Below are 20,359 nucleotides of genomic sequence, written 5' to 3'. Positions count from 1 at the left end.
CTTACAGGTTCAGAGGTTTAGTCCATTATCGTGATCATGAGAAGCATGGCGGGGTGCAGGCAGGCGGGGTGCAGGCAGACGTGGTGCTGGAGAGGAAGCTGAGAGTTCTATACCTGTATCAACGGCAGCAGGAAGACAGAGAGACACTGGTCCTGGCTTGAGCATTTGAAACTCAAAGCCGACTTCCGGTGACACACCTCTTCCAACAAGGCCACACCTCCTAATAGTGCACTCCTTGGTGACCAAGCATTCAAATCTGTGAGCCTGTGGAAGCATTCCTATTCAAACCTCTACAGAAGAGTTTCTGAATAATTACATAAAAACCTCACTAAGTAAACAAAGACGCATGTCAAATATGAGGAAAAAGTTTCCATAGAACAAGTCAGGGCTGTAATAAAGACCTAAAAGGTGAAAAGTTTAGGGCTTTGGATTTAGCTCAGTGGTAGAGCTGATCCTCAACACTGAGAAACAGAGGGTTTTTTTTTGGTAATTTCTGTTGAAACAGCATTTCTTGTACATAGTTGCTGTGAACTGTTTTAACCATGGGAAGGAATGCTGGTCAGGTCTCAGTAGAGAGTGTGACCTGCAGGCTCCATCCGGCTGCATGTGCCCTTTGGGAAGTCACTGATGACATTTATGGCTTAAGCCCAGTTAGCTTCCCTTTCCTGAGTGATACTTGAGTCACGCTGCTCTAAGGCATGAGAGCTGGGGAGGGGTGTGGCAGGGAGGGGTGTGGCGGGGAGGGGTGTGACGGGGGGAAGGGTGTGGCAGGGAGGGGCGGGGGTGTGTGGGGAGTGCGGGGAGGGGTGTGGGGGGAAGGGGTGTGGTGGGGAGGGGGCCCCCGCCCGCGGCATTTGCTTGCTGGGGCTCCTCTTTGGTGATCTTGGGTAAAGTCTAAAGATACCTAAGTTTGAGTTGATTTCACTTAAAATTCAAAATCCACAGTAGTTTTTCCAACTCTTAATGTTTAAAATTCTTATGGGATATTCAGTTTAAAAATAAATCAAATGCTTATGGTGGTAGTTAAGACAGTGATGGGCGCACGCCTTTAATCCCAGCCCTCAAGAAGAGGCAGTGCATCTTCAAGTTCAAGGCCAGCCTGATCTGCAGAGTGAGTTCTAGGACAGCCAGTGCTGCACAGAGAAACCCTGTTTCGAAAAGCAGTCGGTAAACAAACAAATAACTGCTCCGCTTTGACTAACTGACTGACTGACTAATGCTTATGGTAGTTCAGATGTCCAAGTTGAAAGTATAAGCTCTGCCAGGAGAAGCAGTGTGCACCTTTAGTGCCAGCGTTTGAAGCAGAGGCAGGAGGGATCTTTGGGCTTCAAGGCCGGCTTGGTCTACATAGATACAGGACAGCCAGAGCTACATAATAGACTATGTTTAAAAAAAAAAAAAAAAGGTATAAGTTTGTGGACAATTTATAGGGAAGAATCTTCAGTTCTGGCTGCTTGTTGAGTGGTCAAAGTAGCTGAGTAAGTTAGGAATATAGTTTACCATGCCCAAACATAGCCATTATACATTTAAGTTGTGATTATTTTTATTTGAGGATCTCTTTCTTGTTTTTTATTTATGTATGCACATGTATATGTGTATGTGTACATGTAGGTGCCTTTGGAGGCCAGAAGAGGCATTGGATTCCCTGGAGCTGGAGTTAAAGGTGGTTGTGAGTTGCCAGATGTGGATGTTGGGAACTGAACTCAGGCCCTTTGGGAGAGCAGGAATTAGTCTTAACCATTGAGCCATCTCTCCAGCCCAGTTGTTTGAGTTTTTGTTTGTTTGTTTTGAGATGGTCTCCTGTAACTTAGACTGGTCTCAAACTGGAGGTGATCTTCCTGCCATAGCCTTCTGTGTGTTGGGTCACAAGGCCAGCTTTCATGTTAGGATTCTGGTGGTCAGATTGGCTTCACCAGAGATCTTTGAGGCTATGCTTAAAAAAATTTATCTCCCAGAATCTTTCTCAATTTTCCTTTCTGCTGTTAAAACACACAAATGAGGAAAAACCTAAGGTGTTTTAGACTTTGTAAGCTTTTAATATGAACATAATAATAATAATAATTTTAGGCAGGGTCTCATTATTTAGTCCTGGTTGATCTGGAACTCAATGTGTAGACCTTAGTCTTGAACTTGGGGATCCAGCTGCCCCTGCCTCCTGGGTGCTGGGATTGAATGTGTACAGCACCATGCCTGGCTTTGTATGACTCTTACATTGGATTACTGCAGTGTCACAGCTATTTAATGTATGAGTCTGGGTAGTTTCTCCCAGTCGGCTTAAGTGTCAAGGTGCATAGGAATATAGTGGAAAGATACAGGCTTCCTGTTTTCATGAAGCTTATTGTCTGATGGAAGAGGTAGACATTAGACTAGTTACACAGATACGTTCCTGAAAATAATACTTGATGAAAGAAAAGCACGGTTAGGGATTTCTCTGCTACTTGTATTTAATAAGTTTTACTGCTGATATTTTTAACTGAATTTACTGGATCCTTTTCATGCTGTTGGTTTAAAGTCCTACATGGAATCTTGAGCACTAAATCTGAAACTTTCAGTTGTCCCTTATACCTCACTGTTACTTGATCTTTTTAACAAGATTTAAGTAAGTTGATGCTTTTATCCCCTAATGACAAACTTTTGCTGAGATTCCTTTCCTGTGAAGTAGAAGAAAGCACTAATGTGCCCAGTAACCATACCTTCTGTCCGCAAGGCACCCCAGGAGAACCTCGACACAGTCACTAAGGTGCCCTGTCCCTGTACCTTCTATTCTCAAGGCACCCCAGGAGAACCTCGACACAGTCACTAAGGTGCCCTGTCCCTGTACCTTCTATTCTCAAGGCACCCCAGGAGAACCTCGACACAGTCACTAGGAGATTGCGTATGTGGTGTTGAGCTTGAAGCTGTTTGATTTTGTGTTTATCTCTTTCTCTATCTATACACACACACACACACACACACACACACACACACACACGTATATATTTTCTTTCTTTTTCTTTTTTTTTTTTGTGGAGCTGGGGGGCCACCCAGATCTCACACATATGAGGCAAGTGACCTACCACTGAACTGAACTTGAAGCCTTCTTTTTACTTGCTGTAATAGAGTCCCCCAAATTACTCCAGCTGGCCTTGAATTCAGTATCCTCTTACATCAGCTGCTTGACTAGGTGGGATTATAGGGCCCATAGCACCAGGCCCGGTTTTGAAGTTCTAAGTAATGTCTTTGTAGTCTTCTAAGAATGTTCATCTGTACAGATGGTGTTTTCTGGCACACTCAGTTCTGTGATCCAGCATTCCTTGGGAGGCTGAGGCAGGAAGAGCCTAGGGATCTCCAGTCCAGCCCGGGATATATATTGAATTACAGGGTGTTAGTCGGGGTTCTCTAGAGGAATGGAACTGATAGAATAAATCTGTGTATATTAAAAAGGAATTTATTAGAGTGGTTTGTGCCTGTCATCTGGCAAGTCCAACAATGGCCGTCTCCTGACAGAAATGCCAAGAATCCAGTAGTTGTTCACTCAAGAACGCTGGCTGTCTCAGCTGGTCCTCTGTCTGCATTGGGATTCCAAAGAAGTCGGTTTTAATGCCTGTAAGGCCTCAGCAGCAGGACAGATGAATTTGCCAACAAGAGTGATCGCAAGCAAACAGAAAAACGAAAGCTTCCTTCCGTGTCCTTTTATGTAGGCTACCGCCAGAAAGGTGTGGCTCAGATTTAGTCTTCAACCTTCAAGTGATCCAGTCAAAAACTATCCCTCTCTGGTGTGTCTAGCTGCTTTGTTTTAGTTGGTTCCAGATGCATGCAGTCAGATTGACAACTGAGATGAACCATCACATAGAGCCAACTAGGACTCTATAACAAGATTCAAAACAAAACAAAACCCACCCAAACCATCAACACCCCTAAGAATAATTTCCACCCTTCTCCGACAGTGGGGAGACACAGCCTTGCTTATGTCCTTTAACTGTGGTCTCTGAGGAAGGGGACTTCCCCAGCAAGGCTCAGCCATCACGATCAGGTATTTTCCTTATTCACCACTAAATTAGCCAATGGCAGACTGCGAGAGGAGTGGGGATTTCAGCTTGCCTGCTCAGTGAGGCAGTGGCTCAACTCTGTTGCAGGACAGGTAATGAATTTGCTGAGTAGCAGAAGGATCAAATCTTGTTCTCACTGTCTTTTTTTTTTTTGAGCTGAGGATCGAACCCAGGGCCTTGTGCTTGCTAGGCAAGCACTCTACCACTGAGCTAAATCCCCAACCCCTCTCACTGTGTCTTAACTAAAATGTTTCAGGTGCATCCAGCCCTATATGAATAGGGGTTAGCCATGAATATAGCCATTACGGAGTTGTAGACTTACTTATTCTGGGCCTGCTGCCCACAGAGGCTAGCTGTGAATACAGAGTTGTAAAAGAACATTATGATACTGTTTCTTTTACTTTTGGTAACTTGATTACATGGTCCTCCAGTGTGTGAACTTGGTGGATGATGTCATGTTGCACATGCCAAAAGGTTGGACACTCTTGCTAGGTTAACCTAATCATTGAGTTTTATGGATATACCAGGATAGATAACAAATTTAAATTTGCAAGAGTCAAATTTTAAAAGTTTGTAAGGAAAAATGAAAACTTATCTTTGAAAATTCTCCATGGGGGCTTTACAATTGATAATTTTACAAAGTGGAGATTTACAATTTCACAAGTATAATAGAGTCAATCTCAGTTTTGAAATAAAAGTCTGCTTCTCTCCGTGTTCTTCCTGAGTGTGGGGTTTTGATATGTTGACAGTGTGTCTAGAAACAGGAGCATAGACTGGAGCAGATGTCTTGGGCCCAGTTTGTCTTTGCACTTGGTAGTGGGTCCTGATGCAGTGCCAGTGTTCAGCAGAGGGGTTGGGTCTGGGAGACCTTCAGTTACGTTGCTTTATTTGTGTTTGTATTTACCTGCTGTTAAGACTCAGTGTATGAATCCACCTTAACTTAGTGTATTCTGTAACTTGAAAAACGGTTTTCTCCTGACCTTTCATATTCTTTTTATTCTCACTGTAAGTGTTGAGTTTTTTTAAATTAGAATTTGTTTTTCTAGCTTTTCTTTAAAAAGGTGAAAAAATTAGCAAAGTATATATGTACTTGTCAAAAATGAATTTCAGAAAAATTACCTTAAAACATTGTAAATTGGTTTGTTAGTTGTAATTTCTGTTACTATGCTTTTACTAGATATATTTATAACTAATTATTTAACTATCTCTCCTCATAGTTAATCCTGAAAGAAGTTGACTCACTGTTGTATGTTGACACTGATATCCTTTTTTTACGACCTGTCGATGATATTTGGTCATTACTGAAGAAATTTAATTCCACACAAATTGCTGCGATGGCACCCGAGCACGAGGAGCCTCGGATTGGATGGTATAATCGCTTTGCTCGGCATCCGTACTATGGGAAGACGGGGGTGAACTCTGGAGTGATGCTGATGAACTTGACGCGGATGAGGAGGAAGTACTTTAAGGTAATGAGTGATGACGGCTGGTGATTGCAGTCCCCTTTCTCCTGAAGTCATTAAGACCTGAACTACCCTGGGGGCTGGAGAGATGCCCCGGGATTAGGAACTCTTACACTAGACAGTGATGAGTTTCTAGCATCCATATTAGGCAGCTCACTACTGCCTGTAATTCCAGCTCCAGGGGATCTGAGGCCCTCTTCTGTGTTTTGCAGGTGTGTGCGTATCACATTATATCCTATTATATCCATCAAGTAAACTTTTTCTTTTTAGCTTTCCATTTTCTGAGTCTTTACAAAGATCTTGATTTTTTTTTTTTTTTTTCTTTCAAATTTTCCCAGTTTCTTTGTGTAATAGTCCTAGCTGTCCTGGAACTCACTCTACAGACCAGGCTGGCCTTGAACTCACAGAGATCCATCCTTTAATCCCAGCCTTCCAAGTGCCCACCCAATCTTGATTTTTAATTCAGTTTGTCTCCCAGAATTGAGTGCAACCAGTGCTCTCTTGATGTATTAGTCAGGGTTCTCTAGAGGAACAGGACTGATAGAACAGAAAAGAAACCCATGTATTTTCATTTTATACATATGTATGTATGTATGTATGGGATTTATTGGAATGGCTTACAGGATGTGGTCTTGTTAGTCGCAATGGCTCTCTACCACAGAAGGCTAGATGTGTCAGCTGGCCTTCATTGCGCCTTGGAATCCTAAAGAAGTAGGCTCTAATGCCAGGGAAGGAATGGACTTGCCATCAAGAGTGAAGGCAAGCAGGCAAAGGGCAAAGAGCTTCCTTCTTTCATGTCCTTTGTATAGGCTGCCTGCAGAAAGTGTGAACCAGATAAAAGGGGCATCTTCCCACCTCAGTAGGTCCAGTTAAAAGGTGGGCCTTTCCACTTTAATTGATGTAATTAAGAAAAATCCCTCACAGGTGTGCTCAGTTCATTCCAGGTGTAGTTAAGTATAGCCATCACAGGTGGCATCTGCTCATGTTGAACAATGACGGTGTTGTTTAGTTTGCATATTGAATATTGACTTTCATGGACCATAAGCTTTCTTATGTGGAACCGTCATCACAACACAATTGCTCTTCCTCATGTTAGACTGTGCTTGGTGATGTCACGCCAGAAGATGGTGCTGTAAGACTATCTGCTCAGAATTATGGGACTTCTCACCAGCTGCCTTTGAGTGTTGTAGAATTATGAGTTTAGTATTGCAAAAACAGTGGAAATAATTTTGATTTTTAAAATTGGGCTATATAGCTCAAGTTCATTACTGCTCTTGGTTTATCGTTTTTTTTAACGTAAAGTTCACTCTCAACCACTGGAGTAGATCCTGTCTCATCCTTGCCCTTCTTCTTTCTGGTATGTCTGAAGCCAGTTAGAGATGTGGATATGAGGGTTTAAATAATATCTAAACTTTCATTTTTTTCCTTTTTATAAAGATTTACTTACATTTTTATTTATGTTTGTTCCTATATGTACACCATATTTGTATAGGCCAGAAAGCTCTCAGATCCCCTTGAGCTAGAGTTATAGGTAGTTGTTAGCTACTGGGAATTGCACTCTAGTCCTCTGCAAGAGCAGCATATGCTCTTGTCTACTGAGCCATCATCGCTCCAGCCTGATGAAATGTTTTTGTTGTGTGCACTAAAGGCTTTACAAAGAAAGTGATGAGTGGATTGAGTGCATTCACTCTCCGAGTGTTCACACAGCTCAGTTATGCTGATGGGAACAATCCCATTGTTCTTCAGTATTGTTGTACAGTTGCTCAGGTGGTGGTAGTGTTTGTTTTTACTCTTTTAGGAGGTCCGCCACCCAGCTCCTAAATAAATCACTCACGGAGGCTTATTCTTACTTATAAATGCCTGGCCTTAGCTTGGCTTGTTTCTTGCCAGCTTTCCTTAACTTAAATTATCCTGTCTACCTTTTGCCTCTGGGTTTTTCCTGTTTTTTTTTTTTTTTTTTTTTTTTAAACATCTGTTAATCTTACTCTTACTTGGTGGCTTGCTGTGTAGCTAGGTGGCTGGCTTCTGGAATCCACCTCCTTTTCTGGCTACTTCTTTCTTTTTTCTCTCTCAGATTTCTCCTATATATTCTCTCTGCCTCCAGCCCCACCTGTTCTTTCTCCTGCCTCGCTATTGGCCATTCAGTTCTTTATTAGACCATCAGGTGTTTTAGACAGGCACAGTAACACAGCTTCACAAAGTTAAACAAATGCAACATAAACAAAAGTAACACACCTTAAAATAATATTCTATAATGATGGTCTTATAGAATTTACTGATTTTTAAAATATATTTCATCATGTATATTTTTCTACAGAGTTTTTCCGTCTATCTGTAGCAGATGTTGCCTTAGTTCCCCTGTTCCATAACTTTGGCATAGATCATAAATTTCAGCTCTTTACCATTTGACTTGTAGTCACTTTCCAGATTGTCCCATACAGATCTATGAATATTGCATCATGCTTATTATTACATGAAGACCAGAAGAATAACTGTTTATAATAAAGGCCATATTTATTTATTTGTGTGGCTGACACCCTGTTCATGCCATTATGATTGTGCAGTTCCAATCTGCTACATTATAGTAGCATTTAAAAAACTAAAACAATAAAAATTCTTCATTCTTTGTATCTTTCACTGCTTGGTAAACAGTGATACTGTGTTGGTTAAGCTGTTGATATACTTGGATTTTGTGTCCGGATCATATTTGCAATGTGGAATCTTTGTTTTTGTTTTTTTGTTTGTTTGTTTGTTTTGTTTTGTTTTTTGCATGTGTGGTATATATACATGTTGTATGTTTGCATGTGTGCATGCACAAGCATGCAAAAGCCTAAAGTTGATATTGAGTGTCTTCCTGAGAGCTCACCAATCATGACTAGGCTTCCTTGCTCCCGAGATCCTCTGTGCCTCCAAGTGCTGGGGTGACAGGTAGCTGCCACACTTGCCTGGCTTTTTTCTGCCTCCTGGGGATGTCAAGTCTAGTCTTTAGTCTTGTGTGACAAGCATGGTACCCACTAAGCCATCTACCCAGTTCTTTCTCTTTTTGGTTGTGATCCTGGTCTTTAGTGGCTGAGCCATCTCTCCAGCCTTTTTCTTTTTTGAGACAGGGTCTCTGTATGCCCTCATGTGGCTTAGGGGTAACCTCAGATTTCCAGTATTCCTTCTTCCTCGGCTTCCCAAATACTAGGATTACAAGTATGTGCTATCACACTCAGACCTTTCCTTTCTTAGAAAATGATGAGCGTGTTACTTAACATCTCTTATTTATTAGAAAAACAAAAACACTGTAAATTAGGATCTGAGTTCTTTTCTTGTGTGTATTCTATACCATGTCATATGTTACATTGTGGAGGGTGTTTTGATTTGTGTTTTTTCTGAGTGCAAGGTTTATCTTTTGTTGTTTTGGGAACTTGTCCTTGGGGAGATAAATGTCTACCTCTTTCTTAAAATGACTCTGATGACAAACCACTGTATAGTGATGTCACCAAAATCAAACTTGGTGAACCAGAATTTGTTTGGCTTTCTTACAGAGCATAGCTGTAGAGCTCGTTTGTTATTCCCAGAGAGTGAACAACTCCTAACAGTTGTACCACCAGAAAGTCTTACCCAGCACAGATGACAGTTTCCTTATAGCTGCACATGTGGGGTCCCCCTTCAGGGACCTTCTGTCTCTTGTATGCACCAAGACCTCCCAAGAAAACAAGGTTGGGTGCAGAATTGGATGTAGAAGTCTCAGAGCTGTGGGAGTGAGCAGAGGAATCTCAGCTCAGGGCTGATGACTGTGCCTGTCTTCTGTTCTGTGATGGACATTGACAAGGCTGATTGTGACAGTCTATGGCAAGTGATCACAGCTGCTCTAAAGATGAAGGCCCTATGACAGCAGGCGTCCTGCTCCATCACTCTCCACCTTCTTCCCTAGTCAGGATCTCACTGATCCTTGGCAGGGTGATCTTCCTGTTTCCTGCCCTGTCCGGCGCTGTGGGCATGGCCTTTTTACATTGATACTAAGGATCTGAATGAAGGCTCTCATTCTTGAGCAGCAAGTGCTCTTACATGCTAAGCCATCTTCCCAGCTCCTTGAAAATCTTTTAATATAATTTGTAGTCATTTTGTTTCCTGTTGTGAATATCTGCTTTACTTGTATATATTTCTATATTAGTTATATGTGCACACATTTACATATTAATTATATATGTGCACACATATATATGTATTCATGCACATGTACACACATACACATGTGTGTTTTATGATGAAGACTGTGTCCTTAAAATGGACTCAGGTTTAGTATCTATGTGTTTGTGGTAAGAAGTGCTCAGTAGAGTGTCTGGCTCCTATTTTTTTTTTTTTAAACCAGGACCACTGTTTCTTTTATAATTAGAAGTTTAAAGAAATTATTGGAAATTAATAAATAAAACACAAGTAAAATTTGAATACTAGAAAAGTCTTCTTCCCCAACATTTAGGAGGCAGAGAGAAGCATGATGTCTTAGGCCATGAGTTTGAGGCCAGCCTGGATTACATAAGATTGTGTATTCAAAAAATAAAAAAGACCAATAAGCTTGTCAAAAATAGATTAGAGTGGGTGGGAATTAAAGAGCAAAGAATGAAAACTTAATGAATTTTGTGTCCTTGTGGTCCAGTAGTTCTCCCACCATCTGAGGGGAATGCGTTACAAGACCCTTGGTGACTGTCTCAGTGAAAGGCTGGGCTGCTGTGTCATTTTCTCCTAGAGAGGTGTGAACATATGTCCCCTTACCCCAGATGGGGCGCCAGTGATGTCTTTAGCAACCTTGCCTTACCAAACGGTAAACTTTCAGAGATGGGTGTGATGGTGCAGTTTGTAATCTTCGAATTCCAGAAGCAGAGGCAGGAAGATCATGAGCTCTGGACTACATAGCAAAACCTTGGACCCCCGCCCCCCAAACAAAACAAAAAGCACTTCCCATTGTCCTTACCTTAAGTGAAGACGTGGGTGAGCTGTCTTCCTCCACGCCTTTCTTTCATTTACTTCAGTTTTATCACTGCTGTTTCCTCCCATGCTGTCTGCCCTCCTCACATGTAGCGTATAAATGACACACGGTTCTGCAGCAGAGGGGTCCTCCTTTCTCTTTGGCTTTGTGATGGTTGCTAAGGGAAGAATGGGGACTGTCATGTTGCCTCTTAACCTGAGTGCTAAGATTCTTCCATGCTTTATCGACAGAATGACATGACAACCGCCCGGCTGCAGTGGGGCGACATACTCATGCCGTTGCTTAAAAAATACAAACTGAACATCACGTGGGGTGACCAGGACCTGTTAAATATCATGTTCTTCCATAATCCAGGTAACCATCTAAATTCCTTTCATTCTTTGCATTTGTAAAAACGATCACATTAAAAATCAGAAATCAAGAATCATTGGGCTGGGCCTAGCTCACTGGGGAAGTGCTTGCTTAGCGAACACAGTGCCCTCAGTTCAATCCTGGGAAACAAATTTCTTTGATTTTTCCTTATATTAATTAATGGTGGTCGGTATTTTCATCTGAGGCAGAATAAGATTTGAATAGTGATTTGTCTGGGAGAAATCTAAACACCAAGTGTAATTTTTAGCTGAAATGTTTGCAAGTGTTAATTTCACCGCAAGTTCCTTCACCGCTTTCCTGTTGTTGGCCCTCTTCATTGTAGAAAGCCTGTTTGTCTTCCCGTGTCAGTGGAACTACCGACCAGATCACTGCATATATGGGAGCAACTGCCGAGAAGCAGAGGAGGAAGGGGTCTTCATTCTCCATGGAAACAGAGGTGTTTACCATGACGACAAGCAGCCAGCCTTCAGAGCTGTGTATGAAGCACTGAGAAATGTAAGCTGGGCTTCCCTGAAGCTGTCACTGAAATTCACAGCATTGTGAAGATTGCAAGTGTGGTGTAAAGGGTTTCCTTATCCTTTGTTGTGAAGTCACGAGCTCCCAAAACTTGGCTTTGTGGTTTGTCATGGTTCTCTCTGCACATTTATGAATGTGAATTGTATATAATATCCTCTTGACCTTTAATAGCTGCAATGTTTTTTAGTAAGGATGTTTCTTTATTAACCATTAGACAGATATTAACTCAGGTCTGTCTGCCATGTGTTCTAATCTTACCAGAGCTTCTCAGTAGCTTAGCCTCCTCCACAGCTGTGATGCTGTGTCCGGAGTTCACATTATCCTCCACAGCTGTGATGCTGTGTCCGGAGTTCACATTATCCTCCACAGCTGTGATGCTGTGTCCACAGTTCACATCTGGGATCCAGCACTGTACCACTTAACTGGTTTAAGTGTAATCACTATGGACATTGGAGGGTTCTTACCCCTCCTCTTATTTCTATTTCCTCCAAGTTGTATTGATGCTGCAGGTGTTTCTGATTTGGCCATTGGGAGCCTCTTTGGCTGCTACTTGTACACTTTTGACATGTTCTCATTTTTTTTAGACTACCTTTCTGTTTCCTGCTTTAACAGAATAGTCGAGGTTTATTTAATCCTTTGCGTGGGGAGCTCTGCAGGTAGCCATCTGTCAGAGGTGCTTTCTTCTCTTTAATGGATGTTCTCTGCATGTTAGGTACATTTATTGCTTTGCTTCTGTATTAGTCAAGGTTCTCCAGAAGAATAGAACAGAGGAGGGTGGGGAAGGAGCTATGGGACACAAATGGATTTCTGTCTTGGCAGTCCTTGGAAGGTGCCACCACTTGTGGCCTGTTTGCTGAGTTCTCATTATTTACTAGTGACTTTGAGTTTTGGGCTTGTATAACTGTGGTTGGAGAGCTTCTCTCCAGGTGCCACCAAGCCCTGTTAGTCCAATAACCCACTTGTAAAATAAACACACAGACATTTATATTATTTAAACTGCTTGGCCATTATCTCAGGCCTATCATTGTCTAGCTCTTATTACTCTTATATTTAGCCCATTTCTATTAATCTATACTTTGCCACGTGGTTCGAGGCTTACCAGTACCTTATCTCTTTTTTGTCATGGCAGCAGCTGACGGTGTCTCCTTCCCCAGCCTTCCACCTCCCAGAATTCTCTTCTCTCTTGTCCCGCCTATACTTCCTGCCTGGCCACTGGCCAGACAGCATTTTATTTATACAGAGCAATATCCACAGCATATAACTTCATTGATAGCAGGAGAAATATTAATATTGAACTATAATCACTTGTGACGACAGAGTGTATTTGGACTGAGAAGGGCTAGCACTCTTTTCTGGTAAGGTTATTTGAAGTGGGCCCTGAAAAATGAGGGGCAGTTTGCCAGACGAGTGGGCAAGCCTGGGCTGTGCCTTTATGTCTGGAGAGGCTAGGCATTGACTGATGGGTGATAGGTGGGTTAAAGGTGGATGTGTGCCTTGTTGATGTGAATTGAAACATGTTCAGCACACCAGTGTTCCTCAAATGCAGTTGTAGACACGCATTCCTGGTACCATAGGCTGCGCTTTCCATGTGTTCTTTGTGAATTTCTCAGGTTTGTTCAATAAATTTATTTAGTTAGTAAGTAATCTGGCTTATGAAAATACGATGTATGCATGGAAGAAGTTTACATTTTAGTGTTAACTTTCATGTTAATGTAGCAGGTCTTTTGTGCTTTCAGAAATCAGTATCATTTTAATAATGCCTTACTATGGATTATCAGAAACAGATAAAAATGAAGAAAGGTACTTTTGGGTTTCTGGAACTTTGAGTACTTACAAAAATGCAATTTTGTTTCCTTTGAGCATTTAAAAAAATCTGTTATTAGAGAATTAAATCTCCCTAGTTTTATTTGATATTTTTCTTTTGCCTTACATACCATTTAAAATTTCAGTAATAGTTTAAAATAGATTAATTACATGTAATTTTAGAAATAGGTTTTCTGTTTCAAACGATTTTAATACTGAATTAATGAGTGTTATGTTTGTGTCAGGTCTTTACTAACTACAGCTTATAATTCTCTGTTTTTTGGCTTAATGATTTTATTCGGACTTTTCTAGTGCTCCTGCTTTGTGTTCTATCTTTCTTATCTATAGTTCAGCAAGGATGCAGCTTTATAAAATCGTGAGGATGTTTACATCAGTTTCAGAGAGAGGCCTAACCAGGGACTGCCTCGAACAGCAGACTAAGGCTACGAGCCCTCTGAGCCGTGGGCACAGCTGTGCCTGCCACAGTCAGCCCTGACACTTGTGCCCATCTGTGAGCTAGTGCCTGCCCAGCAAGAGAACTAGTGCGAACAGTTAAAAGCTGGATGAGAACATCTGTAAGGCGTTCTCTGAGTTGTCCTTTGCTTGGCTTCCCTGTTGCCACTGCTCACCTAACCTCACACGAGCACAGCTGTGTTCAGAGACACGTTGAACCCTCCACAGTACCTCGTACTCAGGATCTGTTGTATTTTGAACAGTAGTTTTCTGTACTTTGAAGGTATACTGTATTCTTTGAAAGTGCCACAAATGCCCAGTTATGATTGTCATAGGGTCACAATTTATTTACCTCTTAGAAGCAGTCGTACATACAGCAAGACCTTTCTAAACATTGGTATGCTGGGTACTGTCTGGAAAGCGCTTCTCAGAGATGACACTTGACCTGAGACCTAGGAAAGGTAAGGACCAGTCAGGCACAGCAGTGTAGAGCAAGGCCTGCAATCAGATAAGGACATGAGAGGCCTCCAAGAAAGAGATGCCAGTATGCAGGCTGTGGGATACAGTTATGCACCCTGCAGACTGGCATGCAGTGCGATGGCTTTGGCTTGTTTGTTTTGTTCTTTTGAGACAGTGTTTCTCTGTGTAGCTTTGGCTGTTCTGGAACTCTGTAGACCAGGTTGGCCTTGAACTCGCAGAGATCTGCCTGCCTGTCTCCTGAGTGCTGGGATTACAGGCCTGTGTGCGCCCTCACACCTGGGAAGGCAATTTGAGAGGCAGCACATTATCTCAATCTAGTAACACAGCAATAGTAGCTTTCCTTTTACACCCTGTGAAGGCTTCCGAGAGGTTTTATTTTCCAGTACTAGATGTTAATCCTTTCCTATGGTGGGAACCTTAGATCCTCTTAGAGAACAGTTGGTTACCCCATAATAGTCATGCTGCTATTACCCCAGTGGGCACATCTTGCCTAGCAGGTGAGTAATTGGTAACATTTCTCCCCATCCGTCTACACAGCACTTTCCAGCACCGCTGAAGCTAAGCCAGCAGGGAGGTAGCTTCCAGTTCAGTCCCAGCTTGATTTGGGGCTTCGGTTTTTTCCCTTGGGGAAATCACCCCTCAGGGATAATCTTGGTTCATTTTTTTCTCTGATTTTAAATTAAATTTCCTTATGATTTTGGTTTTCATTAACTTTAGACTTTCATGAAAAATGTTCTATTTTCAAGACCCATCCATCTTTTAAATAGAAAACAGTTGAAAACACTAAATAAAGATATACACATTAAGTTATTTCTACTTACGTCTACAGTGTGTTAAAGTGTATCACTTGGAGATCGATATGTTGTACATTATAGATGGGGGAGCTGATCAAAAATACACTTTGAAAGTATTAGGACTACCAGTATTAGTTTCCTGGTTTCCTTTAGAGACATTCATGTGTAGTGATACTGTGTTATAGCCCCTGTGAAAAGTATGTGATATTTAGCAGTTCTCATGTGTGTTTATTTTGTGCAGTTTGTTAACAGACTTTGCATTATAGTAAGAAATGCCTGAGATCTGTCGTTTATGTGTAGAGAGGTTTGATTTTTGCTCCCAGTTTCAGCAGTTTCAGTTCCTAGTCATCTGGTCCCATTACCTGTGGTAAAACATTCCATCATGGTGGGAGCAGAGCGAGGAAGCAAGAAATGGAACTGGAGTGGTTGCAGTCCTGTGTCCCCTGCGAAGGAATGTCCCCAGTGATTTCACTTCCTTCCACTAGACCCCACCTCCTAAAGATACCATCACCTCCCAATATCACCATGATCTAGGGGCCAGCCCAACATGTGGATCTTCTGAAAGTGAAACATTTTGCTCTTCCTGCTCTGTGGCTGTCCTGTTCATGTCTAGGCCAGCGTTGGCACTGTCACGGAGAGCTCACTTCAGCAGTGGGGGTGAAGTGCGTGGAAAGCCTGCCCCTCTTCTTTAAATGGGTGTTGGTTGTGTTAGTTCCTCCCAGACGCCTTTGACAAAGGTTGGCTGTTCTGTGCCAGTTTCTCTGCCTCTTTTCTGCTCTTGAATGGCTCTTCCCATCGCCCCATTTTGAAGTTTTCCCTGTCCTCACTGATTTGCCGTCACCGACTCCTCCTTTCTCTAACATTCACTGAAAATATCTGCTGAGTGTACACTTGATGTGAAAAGTAAATGGAAGTGGTCAGTATTTCACTGATTGAAGCACTTCCTTGGAAGAGCTTTACACTTTTGTATGTGCACTTGATGTGAAAAGTAAATGGAAGTTGTCAGTATTTCACTGATTGAAGCACTTCCTTGGAAGACAGTTACACTTTTGTATGTGTTCTTTTCTTTTCCAGTGTTCTTTTGAAGATGACGCCGTCCGTTCCTTATTAAGACCTTTAGAACTGGAATTGCAGAAGACAGTTCACACATACTGTGGAAAAACGTACAAAGTATTTATCAAGCAGTTGACGAAAAGCATAAGAAACCGTTACGACACACCGCCAAAGGAAAGGTGATCTGCAGGAGGGAGAGCAGCAGAGGAGACGTGAAGGAATCATACTGGAGAAGGAGTTGGAAGGCGTTTCTGTCTCTGGGTCAATCGTCTTCTGAAGAAGTTAGAAGAGTATTACGTTCACGCCATGAAGAATAAGTTAAACTCTTGTCTCCAGTAAGAAAATAAGTTTGGTCTGATATTTTGTATCATTACTTGGTGTCATTCCAGTGTTAATGAAAACATTGAGCAGTGTGGCCAGTGGAGCTGTGTTGGCTCTTGAATCAAGTAAGTGAGAAGAGTGGGGGGAATGGATGGAGAAATGTACCTCGAACACAGTGGAGACACTCAAGCTGTGAGTATAGCAATAATTGTATGTCAGCACTAACCTCACTTTAAAGTGTGAGAAAAAAGTTTACAGGGGCAGAGAAGTTCTGTTTCTTAAGAAATGTGATATAACCAATGTAACCATTGACAATCTATGTACCTGCATACATTTCATCTCTCTGCTACAATATTTTGTGACAATCATGTTTAAAATTATTTGTAGATTTTTAAGTAAGCTGCACATTTAAAAATTAGCTGTATGAGAAAGAGGGAGAAATAGTGAAAACTTGGGGAGGTGTTTGTATGTGGTGTGTGTGTGTGTGTGTGTGTGTGTGTGTGTGTAGAAAAAAATTAAGTGTTTTTATTTTATATGTTTTAAACTGTCTTGCCAAACCTAAGCTCTAAGATATTTGGGGACATTTTAAAAATCACTTTAAGTGAAAAATTTCAGCTTTACTGGGCATTCTGGAAGCAAACTATATTACGTTGATAATAAAGTGAGGACCTTAACCACAACACTAACAGGATGGTGGAAAATGCAACGGACCAAATGTATAAGCCTGTGAGATTAAAGAGTGGTCCATTTAGACTTTAATTCTACCTCAAAGTGCATTCCAGGATCCTTTTGAAGAGACAAATGCAGAGCCTTACTTTAGATTAGATGGTTGTGGTGGACGTTTCTGAGGAAGAGGATTTTTATATCTAGCTTAGAAAAAGTGGTTTTACTTTGGGTAATGTGCATATTTCCTGTTTTGAACATCATTGAAGACTGTTGCCTTTTGAAAATCTGGAAGCTGAGAAGAAACATTACTCCTTGTCCTTTTTGTCTTGACATCTAATGTAGCTGTGGGTTTGGAGTGGGTAGCATGTACTGTGCTGGGGTACATGTCTCATCCTACCCATTGCTCCTAGGTTATTGTCTTTTTCTCTTGGGTTTTTAATACTTACATGGAGAAAGGGAAATTATGAAGGAACCATATCATTTGTGAAGATCCTGTATCTTCTGCAGTGGAATATTCAAAAGAAGTGACCATTACAGTTGTTCCAACTTCTGCAGTCCAGCCAGGGACAGACTGAAGAAGGTTTAAAAAACAATAAAAGTGTTTGTACCTTTTTGTGCCCAGAAGAGGGATTGTTGGCCAGCTCAGTACACTAGAACAGATCGGCTGAGAGTAGCAGCCATGATTCCTTGGCAGAATGTCATGGAAGGAAGAACCTGTGAACTGTGTTAACATTTAACTTGTTAGATAGAAAAATGAGAACCTCTCCTTTGAAGTTTTGCTGATAATCTGAGGGAGACTGCTGAAAACAAATAACCTATGTATACTGTAACCAGGAGTCTTCAAGAATTTTTTAATTTGAAGAGATTAATTTTGTTTTGTTTTGTTTTGTTTTTCGAGACAGGGTTTCTCTGTGTAGCTTTGTGCCTTTCCTGGGACTCACTTGGTAGCCCAGGCTGGCCTTGAACTCACAGAGATCCGCCTGGCTCTGCCTCCCGAGTGCTGGGATTAAAGGTGTGCACCACCACCACCTGGCAGAGATTAATTTTTAAATGAAGATAGAGATAAATTTTTTTAAATGAAGATATTGAATATTATGTGAAAGTGGACTAGGGCTATAGCTCAACAGTAAGAGTGCTTGCTTAGTGAACTTAAGGGCCAGCACTACAAAATGTAATAAAAAATAACAAGAAATTGAGAGTCTCATACAGTGGTACTCACTATTCCAATCTATTACCTATCAGCATCTTGCCACGTTTACTTCATATATTTCTTTTTCTTATATTAAAGTCTCAGGCATCATTGTAGATCCCTGCAGTGAATGTTTCAGTAATTACAGTAACTACATCAGACTTAGCAAAAGTGGCAGCTGGCCTTTGGTCTCATCCATAGCCAATCCTTAAGCAAATTTCCCAGCTTGTCTTAGATGTGCATGTGACATGATGGTTCTGTTTTTAATGAGTTCCTCAGAAGGTTTGATATCAGATAGTTTGGGAACTACTGGAAATTATTTGCCATCTTTAAGGTTGAAGCTGAGGTCACAGTTATTGGTATAGTTGCTAAATTAAAAGTGCCATGTTTGGATAGAGGAAGCAGGTGGGGTTATTGACAAGATAGGAATTGCTATGAGTAAGTTCCTTAAGATTTCATTTTCTCAGTACCTAGAGACTCAACCCCATGGGCTTCAGTGGTTGGTTGAGGTGCTATAGAGGAAGAACACTAAAATGCATTGAAACTTCAATTGTATAAAAAGATTTTGGAAAACCTTGAGAAAGCACATTTTTAAGAAGATGCCGTTTTCCCATATGAAGAAGAGCTCAGAGCTGTGTAGTTGCTTGTCTTGGACACTCCTTACTTTGTTGTCTCCAGTGCAGTGACAAGAAGATTGGCAGCTGGGCCTGGATTCCCTTCTTGGGCGTGAGGGGCATGCTGATTGTACATGTGCCTAAGAAGGGAGGCTTGGGTGGGAGGTGACTGGAGGAGCTGGTGTAGCTCTGCAGCTGCACCAGTGTATTGATGGAGGCTGGCTTACTGAGGGCCAGCTCCTGAGACGGAGGCCGTTTGACTTCTCCTCCAGTGTAGATTTGCTGATGGTATGTGGAAGGACCGTATTTTAAGGAAGAGAAGGTGGAGAAGAGAAGGATGATGCAAATGAATAGTAAGAAGAAAGAAAGGAAGGAAGAAAGGAAGGAAGGAAGAGGGGTAAAAGAATGACGGAAGGCTGAGTAAGAAGACAGATGGAATGATGGTAGGGAAGTGGAGAAGGAGAAATGGAGGGAACGGTGTGCAAACATGGGGTCTCCCTGCCTGGGCCAATGCTTGCCTTGTGCCGACAGCTGGGACTGGTGCCTAGATTCTTTGCGGGGGGACAGCAGAGCCAACCTTGTTTGGTTTGTTGATACCAGACATATTTCTTGGTCACTTTGTTCAAGGTCTTTTAGGAGTAGGTGTCCAACATCCTTTGTTCTCTCCCAGGGTCCCTTTTTGTGAGCTAGGACCTGTGGAAGCACACAGACTATTTTTCAGTGTCCCCCATCATCTCCATGGGAAGGCTGTGTGAAGGGAGCTGCTGCGTTGTGTCGACATCTGGTGTAGCAGTTGTCCCTGGTACTGTTGGGGGGCCAGTAGGGGACTCACCACCCTGCCTTGGGTGTTGGCTGGCAATGGGCAATCCAGTTAATCCTCAGTGGGGGTATTTTCAGTTGGACTATTGTGAGTGGATTCAAGAGGACAGGAGATGGTAGAAACAGTAAGAGCAAAACCTTAAAGAATATTCATTGTTAAGACAGAGTTGGCTCAGTAGTTATGAGCACATATTCCCAGCACCCACATAGTAGTCCACTAATATCTGTAACTCCGATTCCAAGGCATTCAGCACTCTCTTCTGACCTCTGTGGACACCAGACACACATGTGGTGCATGTACATACACACGGGCAAAGAACACACATAAAATAATCTAAAAAATTCAAAGTACTCATTCTCCTTTTCAGTTGCTTACATTGTAACACATAACACAGGCACAGTCAGAGCCTCTGAGATGCTTTAGAAAGCCCGCTGAGCTGTCTTTTCAAGAAGAAAAATAGAGTGTGCAATATGTCAGGGGTGGGGCCAGTTATCCATTTGCCAGCTGTAATTTCAAGTGTCTTAAGTAATAGCTGCCTTACTACATTCTAATATTTAGTGGCGGTGACTAAGGTGACTGCTGTCGCGGTCATCAGCCTTTTCTCCATTGCCAAAGCAGCCCTTCTTGTCTTCAAAATCCTGGCTGACTTGTTCTGATGGTGGTTGTTTTTTAATTCATTGAAGATAAAAGTAGATTTAAAAAACTAAATGGTAGAGATTTAAGACAGTTGTCTAAAAGCTGTTGTAAGAATTAAAACTGGGCATGGTAGCACATGACCTGTTACCCAACACTTGGGAAACGGAGATACATTCAAG

At 41.8% G+C, this 20,359-nt stretch overlaps 1 protein-coding gene across 2 annotated transcripts in view; it reads left to right on the top strand.

The window, feature by feature from the left end:
• The window catches only part of Gxylt1 (glucoside xylosyltransferase 1), a 32,877-nt gene extending 15,064 nt beyond the window's left edge, over positions 1-17,813 (top strand). For both annotated transcript variants that reach the window (XM_036208253.1, XM_036208252.1), the window contains 4 exons: positions 5,246-5,497; positions 10,694-10,817; positions 11,158-11,330; positions 15,956-17,813. In XM_036208253.1, coding sequence (XP_036064146.1) covers positions 5,246-5,497; positions 10,694-10,817; positions 11,158-11,330; positions 15,956-16,117 — 711 coding nt within the window. In that variant the 3' untranslated portion in view covers positions 16,118-17,813. The remainder of the gene's footprint in view (positions 1-5,245; positions 5,498-10,693; positions 10,818-11,157; positions 11,331-15,955) is intronic.
• The last annotated feature ends 2,546 nt before the right edge of the window (positions 17,814-20,359 follow it).

Source organism: Onychomys torridus, chromosome 16 (genome assembly GCF_903995425.1).
Source record: "Onychomys torridus chromosome 16, mOncTor1.1, whole genome shotgun sequence".
Lineage (NCBI taxonomy): Eukaryota > Metazoa > Chordata > Mammalia > Rodentia > Cricetidae > Onychomys > Onychomys torridus.
This window is presented reverse-complemented; position numbering and strand designations above follow the sequence as displayed.